This window comes from Bombyx mandarina, chromosome 19 (genome assembly GCF_030267445.1).
Source record: "Bombyx mandarina strain Sakado chromosome 19, ASM3026744v2".
Lineage (NCBI taxonomy): Eukaryota > Metazoa > Arthropoda > Insecta > Lepidoptera > Bombycidae > Bombyx > Bombyx mandarina.
In genome coordinates this window covers 9,074,351-9,100,323 of record NC_143225.1, presented here as the reverse complement: position 1 = coordinate 9,100,323, position 25,973 = coordinate 9,074,351, and the positions used below count along the sequence as shown (strand labels likewise).

At 32.9% G+C, this 25,973-nt stretch overlaps 3 protein-coding genes across 5 annotated transcripts; 1 reads left to right on the top strand and 2 right to left on the bottom strand.

Moving 5' to 3' along the window:
• The first annotated feature begins 164 nt into the window (after positions 1-164).
• Irbp (Inverted repeat-binding protein) lies at positions 165-2,293 on the top strand. Of its 2 annotated transcripts, none has more exons than XM_089735342.1 (2): positions 165-338; positions 470-2,293. In XM_089735342.1, the coding sequence occupies exon 2, from the start codon at positions 477-479 to the stop codon at positions 2,217-2,219; it is 1,743 nt and encodes a 580-aa protein (XP_089591468.1). In that variant the 5' UTR covers positions 165-338; positions 470-476; the 3' UTR covers positions 2,220-2,293. The 2 variants fall into 2 exon arrangements, with proteins under 2 accessions (XP_089591468.1, XP_089591469.1); XM_089735343.1 differs by having other exon boundaries at positions 267-393.
• Positions 2,285-4,210, bottom strand: amx (TM2 domain-containing protein 3 almondex). The gene is made up of 4 exons (XM_089735364.1): positions 3,979-4,210; positions 3,448-3,689; positions 2,798-2,919; positions 2,285-2,630 (listed from the first exon to the last, which is right to left on the bottom strand). The coding sequence occupies exons 1-4, from the start codon at positions 4,070-4,072 to the stop codon at positions 2,351-2,353; spliced, it is 738 nt and encodes a 245-aa protein (XP_089591490.1). The 5' UTR covers positions 4,073-4,210; the 3' UTR covers positions 2,285-2,350.
• Positions 4,211-6,657: 2,447 nt separating this feature from the next.
• LOC149500856 (uncharacterized) lies at positions 6,658-24,572 on the bottom strand. Of its 2 annotated transcripts, XM_089735314.1 has the most exons (18): positions 24,340-24,570; positions 23,757-23,868; positions 21,649-21,764; positions 21,488-21,561; positions 20,008-21,420; positions 19,700-19,763; positions 17,737-17,841; positions 16,512-16,642; positions 16,246-16,324; positions 15,384-15,449; positions 14,927-14,961; positions 14,320-14,408; positions 13,651-13,822; positions 12,577-12,700; positions 11,591-11,799; positions 10,601-10,787; positions 7,500-8,992; positions 6,658-7,142 (listed from the first exon to the last, which is right to left on the bottom strand). In XM_089735314.1, exons 1-18 carry the CDS (start codon positions 24,345-24,347, stop codon positions 6,748-6,750), a joined length of 4,872 nt encoding a protein of 1,623 aa, XP_089591440.1. In that variant the 5' UTR covers positions 24,348-24,570; the 3' UTR covers positions 6,658-6,747. The 2 variants fall into 2 exon arrangements, with proteins under 2 accessions (XP_089591440.1, XP_089591441.1); XM_089735315.1 differs by lacking the exon at positions 23,757-23,868 and having other exon boundaries at positions 24,340-24,572.
• Between the last annotated feature and the right edge of the window lie 1,401 nt (positions 24,573-25,973).

Here is a 25,973-nt window from a genome sequence, read left to right as displayed (position 1 = left end):
GCTGCACGCCGGTTTTATACCCTTTTTGTAGGGTATTCCTTACAATATGTATATTAATACTTACCCTAATCGTATTACATACATTGTCATATCCTTTCCAAATTTCGAACCTTCTAATTGATTCCTAAATAAAACTGGTTTCCCTACCTTTTCCACACTAGTAGTGGCAAATGCTCAAACCGTCCGAGCCACAATAAAAAATCTATGTTTTTTTCCCAACATTTACTGTCAAGTGTCATTTACTATTTACTAAAATAACATAAACTATAAACATTAAGCACTACATATTTGATTACCTACCGTATTAAATTGTTTGTAATTCAATTATTGATACCTAGGTAATGTACTTCTTGTGGAAGACAGGATTTCAATAAAATACCTCGTTAAAATTGTGTATAATCAATTTATCGTGTGTAAGTTGCACACGTTATCTTTCCTATTTAATGTAAATTTTCGGAATAATTTTTAGGTGCATAATGGATTCTGATATCGAAGTAGAAGAGTGCGAAGAGTTTTCTTATAGAGGAAACGCTGGAACTATAATTCTTATCAATGTATACGATCCCCTATTGTGTAAATTCCCACAAATTGCGCATGTTGCAACATGTCAGGCACTCAAACATTATCTACGTACATCTACTTCGCATAATGTAGGTGTTGTCTTATATGGTATTGATGATCCAACTTCGAACATTAAAAACGTATTAGAAGTTATGCCATTGGCGCCACCTAACATGGATGACTATAAAAAACTAAAAGACATCAACATTCTAGCTCTCAAACAAGCAAAAGAATTAAGATTGTCAGATGCGTTATGGTACTGCAATAAAATGTTTAATAGTTGTACAAAAACACTATCCTCTCAAACTATTATTCTATTGTCAAGACTTGATACACCACCTCTGTCTGAGGATGAAACATCAACATTTGATAGAATTGTTGAATTGAATAATTCTGAGATAATTCTCAAATTAATTAATTTGTCTGACTCTGAATATGAAATTCATCAATTTTATAAAGATTTGCTATTTGAGGTAAATAAAAACTCATTGCCAAAATCAGTTTGGAAAATTGAAGATGTTACAAAGTTAATTCTAAATGAATGTGACCGTCATTTAGCGACCGCTCAGCTTATTTTTGAAATTGGTAATAATGTATCAATTGGTATTTCTATCTATAAACTATTGAAAAGCAACATAGAACCAAAGAAAGTGTATTTAAGTAATGAAACAAATGCTGTTGTAACTAGTGACACTAAAACGACTAAAGTTTTGGTAAAACCTGATACTGATATGGATATTGATGGGGTTGAAGAACAAGAAATGCCTTTACTTAAGTCTGAGCTGCTTCACTGTCAAGAATATGGCAATGAGATTATAGCATTCACTGATAATGAATTTAAAACTATAAATAACCCATTTGGTCCAGCGAAACTAAAACTGTTGGGATTCAAACCAGAAACTTTCCTCTGTAAAGAGAAATGGTTTTTGAAAAATTGTTCTTTCTTATTCCCTAATGAAAAATCAATAGAAGGTTCTACAACTGCTCTCAAGGCAATGCACCAAGCATGTATTGAAACAAAAACTGTAGCTATTTGTGTGATGTGTTCTAGAATAAATTCTAAACCTAACATAGTGGCTCTTTCAGCCTGTACTCGGCCCCTTGGTTTAGATATAGATATTGGATTTGATGTCATACCATTACCATTTTCAGAAAATGTAAGGGATCTCTCAAGTCTTTTTTCAGATGAAATAGCAGATACGTCAGACACACAAAAAGATATGCTCAAAAATATTATTAATAATGTAAAGTTTAATTACACTCCAAGCATGTTTGAAAATCCTAAGTTGCAATCATTGTATAGAGTTATTGAAGCAAAAGCATTAAAACAAGATGACATAGAGCCTTTTGTTGATACCACAAAACCACTAAATAAAATATTTAATGAGATTGATGGGGAACAATTTTATGAACTATTTGGTCCATTCGGAGTAACCGCAGTCAAAAGAAATAGTGAAACAAAACCAACTAATACCAAACTACAAAAGACTGCTGATGTCAATATTGATGTATTAGATCAAAGAGTTAAAGACAGAAAAGTAAATATGTATACTGTACCCCAACTTAAAGATATACTGAAACATAAGAAAGCAACAGAAGCTTTGACAGGTTTAAATAAAAGTAATCTAGTTGATTTAGTTTACAAATATTGTAGTTAAAACATATTTTAAAGGGGATGATTAAAACATATTTGAATTTAAGATGTTAAAAAATAAAATTGATATTTACTATATTCAGACTTTTATTGAGGAAAATTACATTAATGTAGCAACATTAAATTAAATCTAAGTTATATATATAAAGACCCATCAGCTGGTCCTAAATGGTGTATTCCAATTAACAATGCATCCACTAAGGTCCACACTCCAAGGCCACCAAAACTAAAAAGTTTACCAATGCCTTCTTGCCAGTGACCAAGATAAAAGCGGTCAGCTCCAAAACCTCCTAAAGTTAATGCCAGAACAAGTGCTGTACCCCAACGAGTCCCTGATGTCCAGGAGCATCTTACTTTCTTAAGGAACCGCCTCTTCCCCAAACATATAACATCATCAGATACAGTGCAATTAGTTCTGAAACAAATTTACTTATTTAGTAGATGTAGCATTTACTGATTGATTTTTAAACTAGATGCATAAATACTAATTACTCAATATATTCAATATTAAACCATAATATTGCATAAATTCTGGGTATTTAATAATGATGAAGAACAAAGTACTTGCTAATTTATACTCACAGATAGTATTTGAGAGGTGAAGCTAAAGAATTACAATTTGCCTTTTGTTCACAACGATGTTCCCATTTATCAGTTTGATAGCAAAATCTACACATTGAGCTTTTGTTGAAAGTTTTTAACCCCTGCAATATCCAAAATCATCATTATAAAACACAGACAGGCTTATTTGATACTTAAATAAATAGATGGTACCAAACAGTAATTGATTAATGAATTGATGTGTTTAAAAAGGTATGTCATTTTTAAGGTTTTATAACTAGTTTAAGAAAGAAATTCCTTAAATACACATACCATTCTAGATGTTTTACTAAGAGACTGTTATTAGAATTAAACAAATAAATTTCAAATCTTTTGTGACTAGATATTATGTGCTTATAAATAAAATAAATTGCAACTGTACGGCTGATTGAATTAACATCTTCCTCAATTACTTTTATTTAAAATCAGTTTAGTTAGATAATAATGTTGGTTCTATTATTTATATATTGTAATCATATCTATTAATTTTTCAAAATGCTAACCATTATTAATTATTTAATATTTAAAAAAAAAAAGAAATGAATTTAATAAAAATAAAGTATAGCTTCTTACGGGCGTACATAAGTACACACACCCTTTTTAAAATTCTTATTAGTTAATACATCACTTACTTGACAAACTACTTTTGGTTTCACTGTACATGTATAATTATAGAAACCTCCATATCTGCAATCTATACTCCGGTTACATGTTATACAAGGGTAGAGTAAAGAAGAACATTCAGTCATATTCTCTTGATCAACTGATGGACAACTTTTTATGTATTCTTCATTCTCACTAAAATTTACACCTTTGTCATTTGAATCACCTTTTATTTTATTCTCTTTACTGTGAAAATCCATGTTATTATTAGCTAGAACCAGAGTAAATAGGAATATTTATTTTTGCTTATACATTTTTGTCAATAACTTGCTAATACACGACTAGAGTATTTATTCTAAATTATATAGTAGCTACTAATTAGGTAATTAAAGTCATACTTAACTTTAGTATTAAATATTTGAAAATCTAAATAAGCATTACTATATTATAAGACAAATTCCTGTGTATCTGTGCCGCTAAAGGAATTAAAGAAAATAATTCCGTTATCTTACATATAGAATATTAATTTCTACGACTTAGGATTTGTTTATTTTCCTTACCCATATCGGTGACATGTATTGTGTTCATTATTACTAATAAAATCAAAATAAAACAGTCTCGAATGCTTATACGTAAAGGCAGAGTTCTATGCATGTTGGAAATCAAAGCATTTCTTCTTCCATAGAATATAGGTATCTTACAAATGCTCTTTAAAATGTTATGATTTACGAATAGATATAATATATTACATTTTCCATCTCAACAATAGCAAATTTCACGTATGTCATAGATTATACACTTAATATATACGTATGTAGCTCCATTTTTTTTTATGGGATTTTATGACCTGGTAACTGAGACCTTTAAGTCATGTCTTATTTTAATTTATATTCATATTTTTATGAAAAATGATATTATGGAGTGAAATGAAATGAAGATGATTAATTTGAGACATTAATCAACTGGGATGAAATTAAATGATATGGAATGAAAAATAATCTCAGTAAAATGGTGGTCATTTACTAAAAATTTTTTTGTGGACTTTTTGGAGGATCCCGAGAAGTTAGGTCCAGCGGCTTTGTTTCATTTTCCCACATTTGGGCACTTTCACAAATATTAAACAGTTAATAAACCACCGTTACTACACATTGAAATCTGAAGAAGCACTAAATAGACAAAATAAAACAAATCACACAACTTTACTCCTCGCGTTCCCGCCAAAAAGTCCATTAGCTCCAATTTAATTTATATGCACAGATTAAATGAGCTTAAAGTTTTTAAAGTGTCTAGGCCAGTGATTCTCAACCTTTTTTTTTGTTGCGGCACATATTTAACGACTTCAAAATTTGGCGGCACACAAAAAAAAGATAAAAATTATTTACTTACTCCAACACACTGCATAAATAGTTTATCAAAAAATTTTAATATACGAAATAAACTAAAATATACTATACATTTTTTTTTGTGGATTTAATATATATTCATGTTTAAAATATCTTTCTTTTAAAATTATATAATTTAATAATATTAACATATTATATATTCGCAAAATTTGGCGGCACACAAAAGTGCCGCGGAACAGTGGTTGAGAATCACTGGTCTAGGCTATGAAATATTGAAAAAAAAAAAATTAAGCTAGTCAAATCTGTCCAGTATTGGGTGCTGTGTTGTTTTCAATTATTTTATGTTTTTTTTTTTTAACTTAGCCGTACAATAATGCATAATTTAAAAGCATCCAAATAATAAGAAAAGTACCTAATAACATTCACTTAAACTATGACTACTCTGAATGATGAGGAAACTACGTTCCGAAAATTAAAGTATGTCGTGAGATGTATCGTTGAGTTCACATATTTTAAATGTTTTGTAATAACATTAAATAATAACTATGTCTATGCTCAATATAGCAGTAAAGTGTTCGCAGCAGACTTAATGGCGGTAGTTAACCAGCTGCGGATAGTACATTTTTGGTCTCTCCCTACGAAACTGTCGTTTAGTAAATATAGTCTATCTATTGTAAAACACAATAGATAAATATGCCTTCATCATACACTATAAAAAACTGATGGTTATAATTATGTGACTGTAGATCAGTGCTTAGTGCGAGTTTTTTAACGTTCTTGATAGCGTTAAAGTTAGCTCATATTTTTATGGAATGGGGTCGTTTGCCTATGTTTGCCGCTAGGGGCGCAGTTCCAACTGCATACAAAATTGGGTTACCTTTTACGCTATCAAGAACATTAAAAAACTCGCACTAAGCACTCAGATAAAAATTTCCCTTTTGTTGTTTTTTTATGTTATTTTTATTGCCGTATAGACAGATGAGCATACGGCCCACCTGATGGTGAGTGGTTACCGTCGCTCATGGACATTAGCAATGCCAGGGGCAGAGTCAAGCCGCTGCCTACCGTTTAATACTCTCCACAAGCCTCGTTTGAAGAAGATGTCATAGCGCTAGGGAAACACCGTGGAGGAGAGCTCATTCCAAAGCCGGATGGTGCATGGCAAAAAAGATCTCTAGAAACACACTGGATGAACGCAGTGACTCCAGGTAGTATGGATGAACTCTACTCCGATGGCAGGCGGTGCGATGGTAAAAACGAGACGATGGTATCATCTCGAACAATTCCTCAAAGCACTTTCTACTAAATCATAATTGGTGGGTCGATCAGACACGTTTTCCTCGTGGCACACCACGGATAGTTATACGTAAGGCGTGACACTTGACACTTTTTTTTTTAATTATTTTCTTCAAACTTCTTTACGATTGCCTAAAGCCTTCACTTTCCTTCTTAAAAACGGTGAGAATAGTGAGCAAAATAAACTTTTCATCTAATGATGGATACATTTCTCCAAGGACGCCTTCAGCTCTAACACTAGGAGCAGGTTAAGGACCCCGGTAACCGTACTCGTCGAACTCGACAAAGAGGTCGACGTGCAACCTAACCCATGCGTCAGCCCGCTGAGTTTCTCGTCGGATCTTCTCAGCGGGTCGCGATTTCGATCCGGTAGTAGATTCATTCGCGAAGCAGTTGCATTCGGGCAGCTGTTCCAGATCCCACCCCTCCTGGCTGAGCCTTTGCTCACCCACCTGTCCTGGTGAAACTGGAAAGACCTTTGGGCCGCTAGTAATCCTTCAATCATAAAAAAAATCTCCTAATATTTTGTTGTGTCATCAATTATGAAATCGTAATTAAAATTCTTAAAAAATGGTAAAAGAAATTGAGATACAAAAATTTATTAATTCATTTATTTAAAAAAAAAAATACATATAGCATCTAAATAAATTATTAAACTAATTACACACTAAAAATATAAACTAGTACAATCTAATTGTCTATGTAAGCACTAAACAGGTTCTGCGAGTCGCCGCCACTCAAGTAATCTATATTTAAATTTGTTTTTCGACTATCCTCATTTTCTTTTGACATTTCTGTGATAGTAGATAAATCGGGAATGGCACAAGCTATAGGAAATATTTGTTTAAGATTTGATCCAGAACCGCCAGTATTTGACCTACATTGGTCTAAGTTCACATTAGAAGTATCATCTTCACTGAATAAAAACCACTTTGAAAATTGACATTCTGGTTGCGACGGAGTATGGGTTTCATCAGATAAATCTTCCGTCATAAGACTAGTATTCATGATTTCAAAGTTCTTATTTTCGGAATGACCTAAATTCTCCATTAGATTATAATCATCCGTTTTTCTCGAGTCTATGCCTAAAATGGAAATATTTATTTTTATAAAACTTTGTATATAATTTCATTATAAATTTAGAAAACGGTGTAATACAACGATATTAAATACCGTTAGGCATTATAAACACTAAGCAGTTTTATTTATTAGATATTCCTTTTCGACGCAAAATTTCTATTACAAAATTTGACGTAGTATCTGGGGCTCTTTACATAGTCGTGGGACATCACGTATTTTTTATTGTAACAAAATTTTAGCGGCCAATTTTATTAATTACAAATAAAACTATTTTGAGTTTTTCAAGTATTTTCTTAATATTTATACTAATTACGAAACGGTTACAAGGGGAACCGCGGGCACACCTATAATATAAAAATTACCTTGTTCGTTGTCTTTTGCATTAACGCCCATTTCTATTTCTTGTACTTCAGTCTCTAAATTAGGAAAACTACTTTCGGCATTTTCAAATCCCATTTCCTTCATCCAGTCCCGTGATTGACTAGAATCGCTGTTCAAGGAAATAATTGTATTTGAGATATCAACAAATTCGACGCTGTCCGCTACACATTCGTTTGTGTGTAGACAAGTTTCCGAATGATTATGTATAAGGTCCACGCTGTCATCGAGAGGAAACAAGCCTTCCGTTTCCGTGGCATTAATCCCGCTGTCAGTACAGATCGACATTTCGCTAATTTCATTTACCGATATGATGTGTTTTTCTTTTGACCTGCTTTTTTTTCTGGGCCGTAGTATCTTCACTTTTATTATGTCTTTCTTTTTTCGAACTTTGTCGATTTTGGTAACGTAATTATTTTCGTCGCAATCCATAGCGTTTTCGTCAATGACATTTATCGAAGGAGGACAGGATCTCGCCCCTGCTCGAGAATATTCCATGTGTTCATCAATGGCTTCGATATTGACAGTTTTCGGTTTTTTTTCTTCTTTCTTTTTACGCGGCGTCGAGCATCGCTTCTTGCCTTTTGATTTCTTTGCCAGTACCGAAATGTTTTCGTCGACTTCCATATCATTAACATTTGCAGGTTGGGATATCTTCTTCGCACTTTCTAACAGTAATTCGCTCAGTCTTTTATCTAAAGCGTCGGTCACTGATACGCTATCTCTCAAGCCGACATTGCCTATCTGACTCACGAGAGATTCCGAAATAGGCGGCACATCCGTCGATTTATTCGGCCCATTCCCGCCGCTTACTTTCACTTCGCTCAGTTGCTCCATTAGAGGTATGGTGACATCCACTTCAGATATCAAGTAAGTACTGTGGTGGGAAATGGCCGCTGTATTTCTTTCTTGTTTTTCGTTTAGATTGCCAATGTGTTCAGTGCTACTACTGATCATGTCTTTGCAGACTGAGATATTTTCGACCAGCGACAGTTCGGGAGATTGCGGCAGAGAAACATTACTAGAGCTACCGATGTCTGTATTTTGCGGCGAACGAATATAATGTGTTTTGAGCGTTTCAATTCGATTTTCGGAAGACGCATCGAAACCATCATTCACCACGGGCATCGTCTCCTCGATCTTATCCAGTCTCTTAAGGGGTTTACTATTTGCGAAAAGATATAAATACGAATCGGTTTTGTAAATTTCACTGGAACTCCTAAGCGTCCGATTCTTTATGGGGATACCGCATAATGAATTATTAGAGTCCGTTGAATAATCTTGAGTTACTACAAGCAACTTTCTACCTACGTTACGTCTCTGTTTAATTTTGTTTTTATTCGCCACAGCTGTCGGCAAATTTGATCTTCTTCTCCTTATAATTTTCGTGGGACTCAGATCGGAATCTTGATAGCCTTGTGTGCTCTCTGACGCGCGGGAGTTGTCGGGAGATGAGTATACGGATGGTATTGCAAAGCTGTTGAAATTAAAAAAAAAAGTTGCGTAAAGCTGTGACATGCAAAGCACAAGAATAAGCGTTTAGCGTTAAATAGATGGAAGCAGGTTTGCAAAGCTTTCAAATGAAACTCACCTAAATTAATACTACAATAACTTTTTTGTTGTTTGGCAATTCGAAAAGAGGCAGCATGTTTTTGCAAAATAAAATAAAATTCATGTGTGTTTTTTATCACGAGACTTTATTGATATCAAACATGCTCCCATTGAGTACATTAGATATTTTTTTGTCATTCAGAAAGAATTATTTACATTGTTAACCCTAAATTATCAATGCTAATTTCGCAATTGTACGAAAAATACCTAATTACAGTCAAAACCGTTTACTACGACATCGTTTAATACAACATGCCGGTTATAATAACCAAAAACAAAGGTCCCGGCTGAATGCCATATGACCGCCTTATTAAAAATATTGCTTTCTACGACATTGGTAATAACGACATACCTCATAAAACGACCACATTTAACTAATATTTCGGAGAATTAGATCTGTTAGAACGACCGGCTAAGCTGTATTGTAAACAATTTGAATAGGTATCCACATTTGTCTTCAATGGCTATTAAAATCAGGAAAGAAAACAATAGGATTTAGTTTCTAATTCTTAGAAACAAAACACGTGCATGCGGTAGAGTCAAAGCCCGCTTCTTCATATCTCTTCAGTTAGTTTATTACTTATCTATACACAAGACGCACCAAAACTTTGTGGAGTTATTCGTGAAACTTTCAAAATGTCGCAAAGAAAAAGAAAACAAATTAATATTGAAGAAAAATCGCGTATTATGTAAATATATTTTTCCAATAATTCCCTATCGATTTATTTGTACTTGCACGATACACATTAAACATCACCGGTTGTTACGACTATCGGTTTTTACGACTGAATATGAGCAGTCCCTTCGATGTCGTTATAACAGATTTTGACTGTACTCTCCACAGTTAATTATTAATTAGTTGCATTATTGCCAGTAATAGTAAAAAGTAAATGCTCTGATTGCAGTGCATAACAAAATAACTGTTTTTCAATTTATAGGCAAAACCAAGAAATTGTCATAAAAATTATTAATCAAACTTTATAATTTAAATTTAAAAAAAATCAATTTCGTAAACATGATACAACTCAATAAATACATTTTCATTTGGCACATAAAAATATATAATCGCCTTTTTTAGAATAAAAAAATATCGTCAATTTTGCATAATGAATGAGATCTATAAAAAATTACAAAAATTAAATGCATTTCGTTTTAAAACATTTCACACTCATGATTCGATTGTTAGAAGTTCTTTTAAATTTTTAGCATAACATTATCAACTATTTGATTTTAAATCCGAATCATCGGTCAATTTATAATCGTACATATTAAATTCTTATTTTGTAAAACACATTAATTTGAAAATATATTTGAAATCTAACATTATTACACAATACGTCACGAGATTAACTCCATATTTCTGTTAAAACACTACACGCTACCAACTATAAAACTAGTTTTCATTTTAACCGTCAGATTTATGCAAAAAAAAAAAACATGTCCCCTCGAAACTTTACTTATAATTAATGACTACCTTCTATTCGATTTCCGAGTTGTTTTGTTGGTATTACTTGTGGTAATTCTTTTTGTGGCTTTCTTTGTTGGGAGCATGTACCGAATGTTGCTTTCGTCGGTCTTGCTGGTGTTGCCAGATCGCCGCAATTTTCCAATAGAACTCCTTGTCGTCCTAACGCCTACTGCCTCTTCATCGTTTGATGATTCTAAAAAATATCATTGTTTTACTCCCCAAGTGTTAAGGTTGACCAGCATTTGAGTAGTGATAGCTTGCATTTAATAGTTTATGTAATATGTAATATTTTCAAGATGACTTTAAATGTATTTCTTAATATATATAAATTACGTGTCACGTTATTTGTCCGCGATGGACACCTAAACTACTGAACCGATTTTAACTTTTTTTTTATGTTTTATTACTAACTTTATAACTAACTTAGGCCATAGGGTGGTTTTTATTTCGATTAATGTTCGCAATATTTATTAATTAACAATAAAATGATTTGTTATGTTGATTATTGTTATTAATTGTAAGTTTCATAAGTTTAAAACAGATGGCGCCTTAAATCAGTTTTTACAGACAATTGTAATACAGTCTGCCATTAATATCTCATAGATGGCGCTGTGTTGAAAATAACAACGTTTCACATAAGCTACAATTTAATGGCATAAACACCACGTGTTGCTGAGGCTAAAGTATAAGTGAAGTTTATTTCGTAGTGAACGCAATACAGTGAAATCCAATTGATCTTACTTTGTTAATTTTTGGTATTATCATAGCCGGCCACGTGTTATTTAAAAACAAAAACTTTAGCCACAGCAACGTGTGGCTGGGTCTGCTAGTTATATTATATATGTACAAATTCCGAACAGCATTCGGACCAATTTCACCCGCTCGGTAGAAAATCTTTCCTTTATCGTAAGCCCTCCAAAAATATAATAGTTAGAACAGAGTATAGGACGAGAATGTTTTGTAAAATTTTAATTTTTATACGATTAGATTACATACCGTTATTCGATTTCTTTGGCGATTTATTCTTTCGTGGTGAAACGACCGGTTCTTTCAAGCTTTTTCTTTCATTGTCCGTTATGGGTTTCTTACTGTCAGATTCACTTTTTTTTGTGGGTGTCCTTTCCTCTGAGGTAATTGATGTTCTAGGTTTCTTTGGGACGCTGTGTGTTGAAATCGACGATGACTTCCGGGGTCGTCCTCGACCTCTGCAACATTAATTCAATTCAATACATTTGTATTATGCACTAGCTGATCCGGCAGACTTCGTAGTGCCTCAATCGATAAATAAAATACCTAAACTTTTGTATAAAATAAACTTAAAACAAACAAAATAAATCCGTCCGGCTGGGGACACATCAAAGGAAAAACAAAATTGTTATTTTTATTAAATTCCGAGCAATTTTCATATTTATCTACGTTTTAAACCTTCTCTGGACTTCCACAAATAATTTAAGACCAAAATTAGCCAAATCGGTCCAGCCGTTCTTGAGTTTTAGCGAGACTAACGAACAGCAATTCGTTTTTATATATATATATAGAAGATAGAAGATAATCTCAGAACATAATACCATAATACCTGATGCGGTAGCTATCAACATTTATACTATGCATAATCTCAGAACGTAATACCTGATGCGTTAGTTATTATAGAACAGAACAAAAGCCTGTATTGCCTGCATTTTCGAGATAAGCTACCATAGATATACAGGTTCCAACAACATTCGGACCGTCGCTACGTGGAAGATCTTGCCATTCATTCATGTTGTGATGTCTATGAGCTTTGATGACTCTTCGCGCAGTGAAGTTGTTCATAGATCTTTCCAATAAAATATATTTATATGGTAAAAGTAAACAATTTATATTTGTATCATTTACAATTGTACACATAACATACACAAAACTGTTCAATAGTTATATACGTTTGTAAAAACAAATCGATCAATGTTAGGTCAAATTTGTTACAATAAGATTTATTTACTAACCGTTTAGTTACATTATCCTCTGAAGTTTTTGACGCTACAATTCCTTTGGGATGTTCTTCTTTGTCGCGCTCTTCGATTTCTTTGAAAATTTCGCTTTCGATTTTATCGACTTTCTCGTGTGTAACTGCGAAATATTCGTCGTTTTTGGATAAGGTATTCAAAAATTCGATATTAATTTCTACTCTGTACGTTGTGGGTCACGTGAACGATTCGGATGATGATGATATCAGATCCGAAATCGGTCGAGAATATCATGTGGAATAATGAAAGTTTCCTCGGAAGGCGCTTTAATATGTTTATGTTAACTGTATGTAAATAATATATTTATATGCTGTCCCACCCTTTGAATCAGAGCTCATGACCGCATAGCGGAGGAAATAGGCAGCATGGTGGTACTTATTCGTGCGGGCTTATAATACGCGCAAACATTAATTATACCAATTTATAAATTTTGTTTTAGAAGTGAAACTTCTTTAGATAGAAAAGATACCATTTAGGAAGAGCGAGAATGAGAAACTAGAGAGAGCGTCTCGCGAACCACTCGACGGTAGAGAGAGGGAAAGAGGGTGCTAGGTCGTTTCTCTTATACACATTCTGTTTACGGGCGTCGGCCACTAGATGGCTTGTTATTAGTCTCTCATTGTTCCTGTAGATGCCAGTAACATATAACTATCTTATATTTTATTTAAAAACGAAGAATTTAAAAAAAAATATTTTTCTATATATAATTTAAAATATATATAAGTGGCGAAGATATCGTTTCTTTTATACACAGCATTCCTTATTACAAGAAAAAATTGTTTTAAGGATGAAAAATGAAGAAAACCACAATAATATGTACCGCAAAAGAAGTTTCACTTCTTTCACGTGCACCAAGTTACACGCTCACCTTTTTTTTTTATTACACGATACTTCTTCATAGTGGAAGTCGTATGTGAATTGCGTTGCTTGATACCTACAAGTACACGGGGTGTCTTACCTTTTAGGCCACAACAACACCCAATAATAAAACTTAAATGCCATCCATATATATGTAATAATAAAAGATTTAAAAAACATGTTTAATAATAAAACCTGGGTCAAAAGCGACCGGCGTTGATTCACCGCTGGTTATAACCGTCGATTGTTCGGGAACTTTCAAAATGTTATTCTGCGCGTTGTCCTCGTGTGTTTTGGTGTCGATTATACTAACGACCTGTTTCAATACTGTCTGGATCTGAGGCCATCTGCCTTCCAAGTACACCTCCTGGGAAATTAAACACAACTTTTTTTTATTTATTTTTTATTGCTTAGATTGGTGGACTAGCTAACAGCCCACCTGGTGTTAAGTGGTTACTGGAGCCCATAGACATCTACAACGTGAATGCGCCACCCACCTTGAGATATAAGTTCTAAGGTCTCAAGTATAGCTATAACGGCTGCCCCACCCTTCAAACCGAAACGCATTGCTGCTGCACTGCAGAAATAGGCGGGGCGGTGGTACCCGTGCGGACTCACAAGAGGTCCTACCACCAGTAATTACGTTAGTTAAAATTTTGCGGGTTTGATTTTTATTACATGAAAACTGTGAAATTTTTACTTCACAGTAAAAGTCAATCGTGAACATTTTTTAGTATTTCCCCTAATCAAAGTTATACCCATACTTATTTCATCAACATGTTAATTCTCTTTTCTAGATACGTTCCAAATATTACTGTGCGTTTGCTATTTATACAAACGCTGATAAATAATTAAATCAATTACCTCGTTATTTCTGGTCAGTTTAATTTTCATTGTTTTATTTTCATCTTGTTCTTCGTGAGCAGATTCTTTTACTTGCACTTCTTTGTGACCTATGATATTAGAAATAAAATTGAAATTCATCAAATTGATATATAAAAGGCTAGTTGTAAAACCGAATAAAACTTTATTTTTTATTTTTTCTTTAAAGGAAAAAAATAAAACGCTTTTTTAATACATTAAGTTCTGACGCTTTTGTATCAATGTAAATAACCACTGTAGTTTTAATGGTCCCACATCATGTCTATGGGTGATTGATTACATTAGAATAGAAATTTCGAATTAATCAGCATGGACAGCATTAATGTTATGGTGTGTATGGACTCCAGTAACCCCGGCACCGGATGTGACGTCAGCTCGTGTGTCCATATGCGCTTATGAAATATTATTGTACAGAAGGTCTTTAACAAAGACACTGGAAGAATCCGATATATTGTAATTTATTATTTGTACGAAAGAAGTGAAACAGATAACAATAATACGTTTGTTGTAGTTCATCAGTAAAATTAGTTAGTAAGCACAATAATCCTTCAGTGATTTTCTAGAAATTGGTCAACATTTGGAAACTTACTAGTGCTTTCAATGTTGGATGGTCTGATGGTATTTCTGAAAACAAAAATATATTTTGTTTACGAAATAATATTCTAATGTTTTATTTTTTAAATTTCAATTGGAACACCGCTGATAAAATATAAATGAGGTTTAAACATTTTTGAAAATTAGAGCATTCATTCCGACTAACTGTTATTACTCTGTAGTAAATTGAATTTCCTAAGATAGCAAGAAACTATAGAAGAAGTAGAGCAGTTTTTTTAAGATTTCGGCTTATAGTTTTAAGATCAAATTATTTAGAGGGGTGTTGCTCCGAAATTTAATAGACGCCTACGATACACTAGACTGGATAGCAACTTGAATCTATAGCTTGGATATGAAATCTAAATTTTATAATTTTAATGATCATTATTTTATAATTTTGAACGAAATTTAAAATAATAATATAATAAATAAATACATATTTGTATACAAACCTCGGTGCAGGTAGTATAGGAGAAAGAATAGGATCGGATTCGCTTTTTTTTCTTTCCTCCAGTAATCTGTAACGACATTAAATGACAAATTTTAGGTCGTGTTTTTAATTCGTGTTCTATGCGGAAACAAGTCGATAACACGATTAAAATAAGTTCCATGACAGTTATTCATAATTCAGCAGACTAAATTCGAGATTTTCATGTGTATATATTATGTAGGATCACGTAAGCGCTTGCGCATGCAATTATTGCATTACGCTGCACCAGTTGCCCGGCGCCGGTCTTTATGTAAACACATGTACCATCTTACGGAATAAACGGTGTCTTTCATTACTGTGTATTAGTTCTTTATTATTGACGCACAATCGGTAACAACATCTACAGAAGTGACCCAAAATATTACAATCATTATGTTTCTTTAATTATTATGTTCAACTGATATAATTCGTTCTGAGGACCACCCATATATAACAAGCAATCAATATCAAATCGAACAAAACATAGACCTAATATGTATTAAGACAGTAACCGTGCTATCCAAAGTTCACTAATTAATATGGTCACTATGATACTGAACATTACTGAGGATGGGGTGTACATAAATACATTCGAAATTCAACTTTGTGAGATGGCCTTTTTGTATCAAAATCGCCTTGGGAATCTCTTCTACGCATGCACAAAATACTTTATAAGAACTAGTCACATCTTTGTTCAAATCCTTGCCTATACCCGCAATAGCAGGAAGACTAAATATGGACAAATTATTTGACTAGTCTTTCGGTATATTAAATATTTGCTTAAAAATTCTTATTTAACTCAAATTGGTTAAACTTAGTGAAGAGTAAGAAAGTGGAGTATTTACTTTTTCAACTCTTCAGTTTTCTTCTTTTCCTCGGCATATTTCTGTTTCCAATATTTCTCATCTTCAAATTCCGACTCGCCTGTAAATTTTACAATATCGATAAAGCAAACCATAGCAATTTAGATAATAAGAAAAATTTCAAATAGTTCATTCAATAATTCAATTCTCTGGTTTTATTATTTAAGTATTGTAAGTATTTAAGTAGTTGTCACGGTATAGTAATTTGTGATGTGACAAAAATATTCTATTAAGCTTTATTTACTCACTATTAGGTTTGTAAGTGAGATAATTTTTAACCATTTTTCCGTCTTTGACAAGGGGATAAATTTTCTTGCCGTACATCACGAAGAGACCTCCTTCCTCTTCCAAAGACAGTATTCGTGCAGATTTCGGTTTTCTGCAAAACAAATTGATCTTGTAATATTATTTATTATTTGAAGTCGTCGTGGCCTAAAGGATAAGACGTCCGTTAATGTCGAGCGATACAACGGTATTCGAATCTCGCAGACGGGTACCAATTTTTCTAATGAAATACGTACTTGACAAACGTTCGCGATTGTATTCCACGGTGACCGAATAACATCGTGTAATAAAAATCAAACCCGAAAAATTATAATTTGCGTAATATATTTGCGTATTTACTGTACTTTTACTGTACAAGTGGCTAGCGTAACGTAAAGTTAGTCGCCCGTACGACCCACCCGGTCAGCAATGCCAGGGGCATATCCAAACCTTGATTGATCCAAGATTTGTTTCTAAAACACTAAGAAATGTCGCTTTTTCGTTTCGTGGAGTTTAAATCACAATAGTGCTAATAAAGTATTCACTTAGAAAAAATTCAAAGATCTTTATATTAAACTAGCCGAGTCCCGCGATGTTAACCGCGGTTATTGTCGTACCGCGAAAAACGCCCCGGGGCGTAGCTTGTCAGAAAAGTAGCCTAAGTTACTCCTTATATCATCAGCTACCTATCAGTGAAAGTCCCGTCAAAATCGGTCCAGTCGTTCCAGAGATTAGCCGGAACAATCAGACAGACAGACAAAAAATGTTATTTTAGTGTTTTATATATATTCATATCGACGCTTGAAAGGCAAACGTGACTAAGCGACAATGCGTGAACTTTACAGTAGACTAACTTAAAGTTGAAATACCTGAAAACAAAATTTATTTTAACGAATCTAGCTGTAGTAGAATCTAGCTAGTAGCTTTAGGATTGAAATGATTTTAATAGACCTAGAAATATAATTTTTTTGCGCATCGAATATGGTTATTGCCTATCATTTATGTACAAAGTAGTTATTGTCGCTTAGTCACGTTTGCCTTTCAAGCGTCGATATGCATGTAGCAAAAAGCGGTTATTTCAAGATTACAAACAGACACTCCAATTTTATTTATATGTATAGATAAATAAATAAAGTTTTAATATCACGTTAATTATTTTGTTGAATTCCAATTCCTAGAACCAGTGGCGCGCAAACAAAAGGAACTTACAAATACTTCTTAGTTTGTCTGTTCCGTCGAGCCCGGGGCGGCGACACAAACACTTCGGTTTCGCTTTCCGATGTCCAATCGCTTGTACGAGAGCCTGTTTCGTTACTGTAAATTATCTATATATTAATACGTGAAACAAGAACCCCTTTTTACGAAAATTTCGCGGAGGGAGGAGTATGAAATTTTCCACACTTATAGAGAATATAGAAAAGGAGTGCAGAATGTTGATATCGTCGTTGTCAAACCAAAATCTGCTATGTGCACTTTTTGATCTTTTCGTATAGTTCACAGCCCTATCTACTGTATAAAAAAAACTTTTATGTGTCTATAGCTTTTACTTGATATAGTTCTTAAAAATTCACCTTCATAGAACATTTTATACGAAAATGTTTTTACTCATTAATTCAAAATAGTTTTTGCAAAATAGAAATTTTGGTTAGACAGCGACAATATACTTTTTTAATTATGCATTAAAAATATATTAAATCAATAAAAAACATTACACAAACTATCATGTATTTGACACGCACACACACACGCACGCGCACACACACACACACACACTTTGTTTGTAAATTTTTTTTATTGCTAAAGTCTGTGGTGAAATTGAGAATAGGTTAATAATGTTTGTCTTTAATATTATTTTGTCTATAGTGTAGTCTTGGGGAAATCTGCGATTATAGAAGTACAATAGTCTTGGTCAATAGAACCTTTTTTTTATGATTGAAGGATTACTAGTGGCCCTGAGGACTTTCCAGTTTCACCAGGACAGGTGGGCGAGCAAAGGCTCAGTCAGGAGGGGTGGGATTTGCTAAGAGCTGCCCGAGCGCCTCTAAAGGAGACCTTACGCTGGGGAATCCATTTACGGATACCCGGTCCGGGGGGGTAACGAACCGGGTTATGTCGGACTCCGGCGCCTCCAGAGAGGAAGAGGGAGACGAGGAGGGCCAAGGTCCTTCACCTCCCCGAATTCCTCGCAAGAGACTACGCCTTGAAAAAGGCGCGCGAAGCACTTGCCCCGCAGAACGACTACCGACTAAACCCCATAAAAAAAAAAAACTAAAACCTCCAAAGGAGACCTAACAACTTAAGAGCAGAACTCAAGAGAGACGCTTCGAATACTTTGCATTTTATACAGTCGTCCGTGAACCATGCGATTATTTACTAGTTTTAAAAATGTATCATTGAAGCTTAGAGGATCTGGTCTATAAAAAACTAAAATAGTCGTCAGTATGTTCATCAAGAGATTCTCAGAGATCACTAGCTACTGCTCCTTTCTTTTATACTATATGTTCCTTTCAATTACTTTAAACCCCTACTCAAAGTTTCTGCCACTGTGTTGAATCTTCTTTATTTTTACGGGTTGTATTTTAAGTCCACACGGGTAATTATCACAATAAAATTTCTTCTATTTACTTCTGATCGGAAAGGGTGGGATTGTAAGTATTGCAATTCTGTTGGCTTGCACCTTGTGCTTTAGAGTGAGTGACGCTCCCCGAATCCTGATCACGCAGGAGCAAGTCACCGTTGTCGCCCTAGATACGTCCTTACGGATCCATCAGATCCAATAACTCTTGCATTAGATACCTTCAGCTCTAACACTAGGAGCAGGCTTAGGGATCCCGGTAACCGTACTCGTCGAACTCGGCAAAGAGTTCGACGTGCAACCTAACCCATGCATCAACCCGCTGAGTTTCTCGCCGGATCTTCTCAGCGGGTCGCGATTCCGATTCGGTAGTAGATTCATTCGCGAAGCAGCTACTCTTGAGTTGTTAGGTGAAATTGGAAAGGCCTCCGGGCCACCAGTAATACTTCAATCATAAAAAAAAAGAAAAAAAAGTGAGTGACGTTTATCAGCTTCGTTAACCACTTAACACCAAATAGGCTGCTCGCTGTGCTGTCAACATAAATAAACAACAAAAAAAAAACTTTAATGTAGCTGTAAAAATTTACATGTACATACTATTTTTGGTGTGGACTCGACTTTTTTAAACTTAATTTTGTCTTTCTGCTTGATGTTACTGTTCCTGTAAAGAAATAAAGAGATAATCAGATAATGAAATATCTTAAATCTTTTATACCATATTAATTGTATTCAATCTAAAACAATATTTAAAATTTTCAGTGTCATTAATTAAGATTCTAACATTCATAAATATTTAAATAATATCATAGTTAGTAATAATACATAAACAAAATTTTCCATAGAAATCAAACTGAATTCAATCAATTTTTCTAAAGCAAAAGTTAAATTTTCAACATAAAACTCACCACTGGAAAATCCAAAAACATTAGCCAAAGCCTTTTTCCTTTGCAATCTGCCGATTTTTCTGTCCTTTTTCGGAGTTTTTTCTGTGTGACTCTCAGTTTCTGAATGAGATTGTAAAACAATTACGTCTTTTTTTAAAATGGCTGTCTGTATGTTTTCGAATTCATCATTAGATCCAACTTTGTTTATTGTATTGTTAATAGCTCCGCTTGTTTCTGAATCATCTGATTCTAAATTATTGAATTGATCAGCAAATAAGTTAACACTCTTTAAACATGGGTTTTCATATGCAGGTTTTGCTTTGTTATTACTTGGTTTTGATTTATTTGCAATAACATTTTCTTTTTTTTTGATTTCATTGATTTTTGCTCTATCTTTATCTAAGCCATTTTGTTCATTTTTGTTGTGTGTTGCTACATCCTGAAGTATTTCATCAAACTTTGTTGAATTCTCATTCTTTCTCTTCTTCTGTTCTAAAACTAAAGTTTCTTCTGAACTAGTTCTTTTTCTTGAAACATTTAATATATGTTCTTCTTCTCTGTGTTCAGGAGATTTTTCATTTTGATTACTCAAACTATTCTTGCTCAAACACTCTTGATTATTGGGAATCAAAGTGTCCCCAGAACTATTTTGCGACTGTTTATTGTGATGCTGATCCAAAACCTTTTCCTTTTCAGGTGCTTTGATATTATTTGTTTTATCTTTATTAGAGTTAATATCTTGATGTTTTTCTACTTCTATTGTATCATTTTTACTTTCAGCATTAATAGTCTCTTTTTCTTTTTCAGAATCAATCACAATTGTGTCCTGTGTTTTTGTGTTACTTTTATTTTCAATGTTAGCTTTCTGTGTTTTCTTTAAATTAATTGATTTCGATTTTAATGCTTGTATCCCAGAGTCTTGAATCTCACTCAACAATACTTCTTCAACAAATTCAGCAGACAGCCCCTTAGCATTCTTCGCAATATCGGTGATGGCCATATTAGAGCTATCGTCGTCTTGCGGAAATTTTGATTCATTTCCATCATCAATACTTTTATTTGAATCTTCAACTATTTCCATTTTCGGTTCCTTATCGGAGTCATCAGATTCTGTTACAAAATCATTTAACACATCTTGTAAGGTTGGTGCAAGAGTTTGTGTGTAAGTTTTGTCTCTGAGAGTATCATCTGGTAACATGGTTGCATTTTCTTGATCATCAGGCTTTGGAGATTCTAATATTTTTTGTATATCTTCAGCTGTTTCATAGTAGTTACTTGTTACATTATTTTCATTTGAAGCTATGTTTGACTTTTTAAGAGTAGAATCTTTGCCATCAACTGAACTATTCAGTATCTCCTCTTCATCATTTCGACTTGTCTTTGATTCTTTGATTGTCTCATTATTAGTTGTCTTTTCTTTGATGCATGTTTCAGCTAAAATGTATGGAAGTTATAAAAAATTTGGATCTTGTGTAATTAAAAATAATAATAATATACTCACCATTACTGCCAGAACCATCACTATTGGTTTTAATTTCCAGTTTATTCATTTTATCTTTTGCCACAATATCACACCTGAAATGAATTTTATAATTTTGTCGTAACTTATGTTCACTTCATCTTAACATGATGTGTATTCTATTTTTATATGGTTTTTCTTACCCTTGTCTGAAACTGATTACTTCTTCCCTTGTCAGCTTATAATAAGGGTTGTGTATGTCTGGTAGTATGCGTTTCAAAAATGTTTCTTTCAGACTCTGCCAGGTCCTAGTTGTTATCTAAAAGGTTTTTTTGTAGACCATTATTTAATACCAAATAGGCATACAGTTGGTGTTTAAGTGGTACCAGACTTCATACACACATACACCATTTAAATATAATTATTAATTTTAAATAAGACAAATTAGATTGGGGAAACAAAATAATAATACCAGAAAGTGTATGGCCACATGCTGTGCTACATCTTCTTAAGAGGAATTAAAAGATGAACGAGAATGAGTTATGATTTTTTATCTTCATAATGAATTACTCATGCTACATTATGTGAATGCCACCACTGAACATGAAACATGAGGTCTATGTTTTAATTGTAGAGTATAACAGCTATTCTATACTTCAAATCAGAATATATTACTGTCTTATGACATAAATAACAAATATTTCACAGCAATATGGTAGAAAATAGTTAGGAAAATACTATTTATAAAGAAATTATAATAGCTGTAGAGACAAAAAATATGATTATAGATCCTCAGGATGTTGCCGTCAAATATAATTTCTTTGTAATAATATGAAAGTAAAGTACAGGATGAGCAAAAGTGAGTGGATAGTCTAAGGAATACTTAAAAAAACAGCACAAGAAAAAAAAATTTTTTCAATAACCTTGTGATTGTTTTGATAAAATATTACAAAATGTCTATATTTGTAATAATAGGAATGATAGAATGTACATTTCTATATTGTTGTATGCAAGAATTTCACATAAGAGAAGCGTAATTTATTGAAATAGTTTAAATAACTACTCTAAAAAATCAGAACAGTCAGTAAAAAGTCAGTATCTGGTCACATGAAAATAGGGTGTGGATTCGAACTTTTCCCTAAACAATGACATTACCTGATACAGTGAAGCGAAAAGACAAAGCATCATTTTTGAAAAATGTTGCTATTCTTGTCCAAGTGCTACCAGAAAATTATAATGGGTATTTGTAAGAGTATTAGTTTAAAAAAAAATATATATATTTCATAGACGATAACAGTTTTCTTTATTTTTTATATAATTTTTTGTTACTATCTTTTGTTGCACAATGGAGTGACATATTCACTAAGTGAATAATCTCCTTAAATAAAGATTAAAAAAAAAAAAAATATTTTATAATAAATTATTTCTCTTATAAGAAAAGCCTTATAATAGTAATGCTTAAATGGCGACAAAAGTAACAGTAATATATTATTCGCTTCATTCATTTATCAAGTATCCCTAAGCTCTCCTAGTTGTCATTAAAGATTCTTTTATTTTTTTAGTAGCTAATAAAAAAATTATAGATTTTCTGTTACCTTTACAAGAAAAATTTCATAATAAAAAAGAGAAACTAAACCTAAAACTTGAAGTATCACTAACTGTAGTAACATTTTTACCAGACGAAACATTTTTCAGTTTTGTGTATTTCAATTCAGTGGTTATGAAAAGCTTTTGCTGTGAAAAAAGCTGATAGTCATTTTCATAATTACTCAACAGGGTATTGAACCATTTTCAGTCATACAAGTCCTCTTGTATTGGATGCAGCAGACATTATATTGGGAATACATAACATGAATCTAAGTCCTGAGGTGTCACCAAATATGATCAAATATAGACTGGGCATACTATAGTAATATGTAAATACCTAAATGTATGTCTACAAAATTGTTTTTTTTCTGTTGTAACTTTATGGAATTGTATCAGGCGAAAAACTTTCAGCTTTTCAACTTTATGTTAAGAGTTTAAATCTTCAAGTTTGAATTTAATTTCAATTTGTTAGATCATCAGAGTGCTACTTGTTTTGTTATGAAGAGTAGGCTAATCTGTGTAGTTGTCATTTCACAGGATTCATCCCAATTTCATTTGGATGTGTTGTAAGGTTCGATTCCTTGAGTTTTCTTGAAAAAATTGTATTACCTTGTAATAAGAACAGTGTTGCTGTAATTGGTAAATTTAAACCAAATTTGATACCTATTGAACAATGCTCAATCTGTGTGACCACATTCTGTTCTACTATTCAGAAATAGCTTACATTAGAATTTGCAAAATCCATCCACATTTTTCTACCTCTGATTTCTGAGTAGACTTTATGTTCTGTCAAGTACTCGACAATTGTTTTCATCTCTCTCATAGAATATGGTTTTCTAAAAATGAAAACATTATTTTTGAGAGAATTTACTATCAGTTTTAATAACATTTATGTAACTCAATATTATTACTAGATTTTTCTCTTAATGTAATGATTCTCGAAGATAAAACTACTCGTGAATCTTTGATTTCATATTGGAATTTTTTGTGTATTTATTATGCAAATAAGAGGTATTCGTTTAGAACTATGTAGTGACTTTGGAACAACAATCATACCAAATACATTCAGTTGTAACACTTGAGTATTTTTATTTATATATATAGGTTTCGCTCATTTCACTGTATTGTAGTTGTGTTTATGTTAGGAAATAGTTACGACTGACACTTTTTCAAAAAATTATAATATTTAACTGTAATCTTGTATTGAAAATATTGTATGTCAAAATAATTAAAGCAGTGAAACGAATTAAATGTATACAGTTGAATGAACATTTTAAATGGAATTCACACTAAAACTTGTACCTTACCCCGACATTTTGGAGGGTGTTCTTACTTCTTATTGATGTAGTTATTCACTATAAGATGAGTAAGTATTAAACGATTGAGAAAAAATAACAAACATAACTTAGACAAAATTTCGTATTTTAATCACTTTTGACTTAATATTTCATTGTAAACTTTAAATTTCGGTAAATACAAGCTAACCTCTCAAAGCTCAAACATGACAATCTCCATAGAGTTTTCTGTTTTTAGTGTATTTATTATCTATGATAGAGCTTCACCAGCTTAAACCTTCTGTTCATAGATTATACACTTACTTCTGTTCAGTCAGTTCAAACTTTATCAAATAGTTACATATTTCCCATTTTATTATGACTTCATAACAACACTAAGAAAAACCGACTGTTTTTCATTTTTTGAAAAGTCTACCTGTATAGTACTTAGTGCAATAGTTGACATCTTATTTAAAAAAAAGAACAATTATAATAAATTAATCTGTCCAACCCCACCCCTCCCTTTTTCTTATACATAGTAACACGATTAGAAAAAACATATATGTATTTCATAACTAACATTTAAAACAGTCGAACAGATTCGAGCGACGATTGATAGAGACCGCGCTGCTGTAAATATAAATATAGTTTCAAATGATTCTGTATAAGGGAGAATAAAGACTAAGACCTAAGATACCAGCGAGCGAGCTTTCTTATTTAACAGTTTAGATTTCGCCGTTCTATCCAAGTACTTATCGATAGATATTTTTATCTGGGTTAGAAGATTGGGACTGTCAGTTAGTCCATGGATTAATTTATAAAAAAATATACCATAATATATAAAAATATAATCTAGATTCTCTTAACCTTCGGTTAAGCGGCGAAGTCTATCTTCATAGCTCGTTAGCCATCTTCCCAGATTGTAGTTTTAAGGCAAGTTACAGAAAAAAGGCTTTTGGACAATTTACAATCGTTTTTTGTATATTTCATACAACGCAGCAATATTCCAAGGTACTGCATACGAGAGCATTATAAATTGTGATCTTAGTGCTTGGTTTTTAAAAATTTCTGCAGTTGCGAAATATAAATCCCAATGGCATAAAGTCTTTTCTGTTATTATCTTGTGTGTACTGTATTGCAGCTTCCTATCAATGTTCACACCCGGAACCCTAATAGGATATTTCTTAGATAGTAGTGCACCTGATATGGTCGAGGAGTTACACGTTTTTTTAGTGAAATGAATTACGTATCACTTACAGCCATTCAGACATACGCCCCTCGCACCACAAAAACAAACTGTATATGTCCCTCTATAATAATTCGGAGCAAGAAATGAGTTTACAATCCTAAAAACTTTAAGTCGTCAGTGAACATTTAAGCTCTCTGTACGGAAACATGTACCAATGTCGTTAATGAATACATTAAAAAGCAGAGAAGCCAAATGTGAGTCTTGAGGAGCTGTGGACAAAAAAGCGGAATACATCGACAAGTGATTTCCCGCAACGACCGTGAACATTCTGTTTGTCAAATATGATCGAAACCAATACAAAAACATAGATGATAGCTTCGACTGCAGTAAATTATGGTTAGCTTTGTCGAAGGCTTTACTAAAGTCTGTGTAAATAACATCCAATGATCCTCCATCTCAACATCTTGAGTTAAGTCTT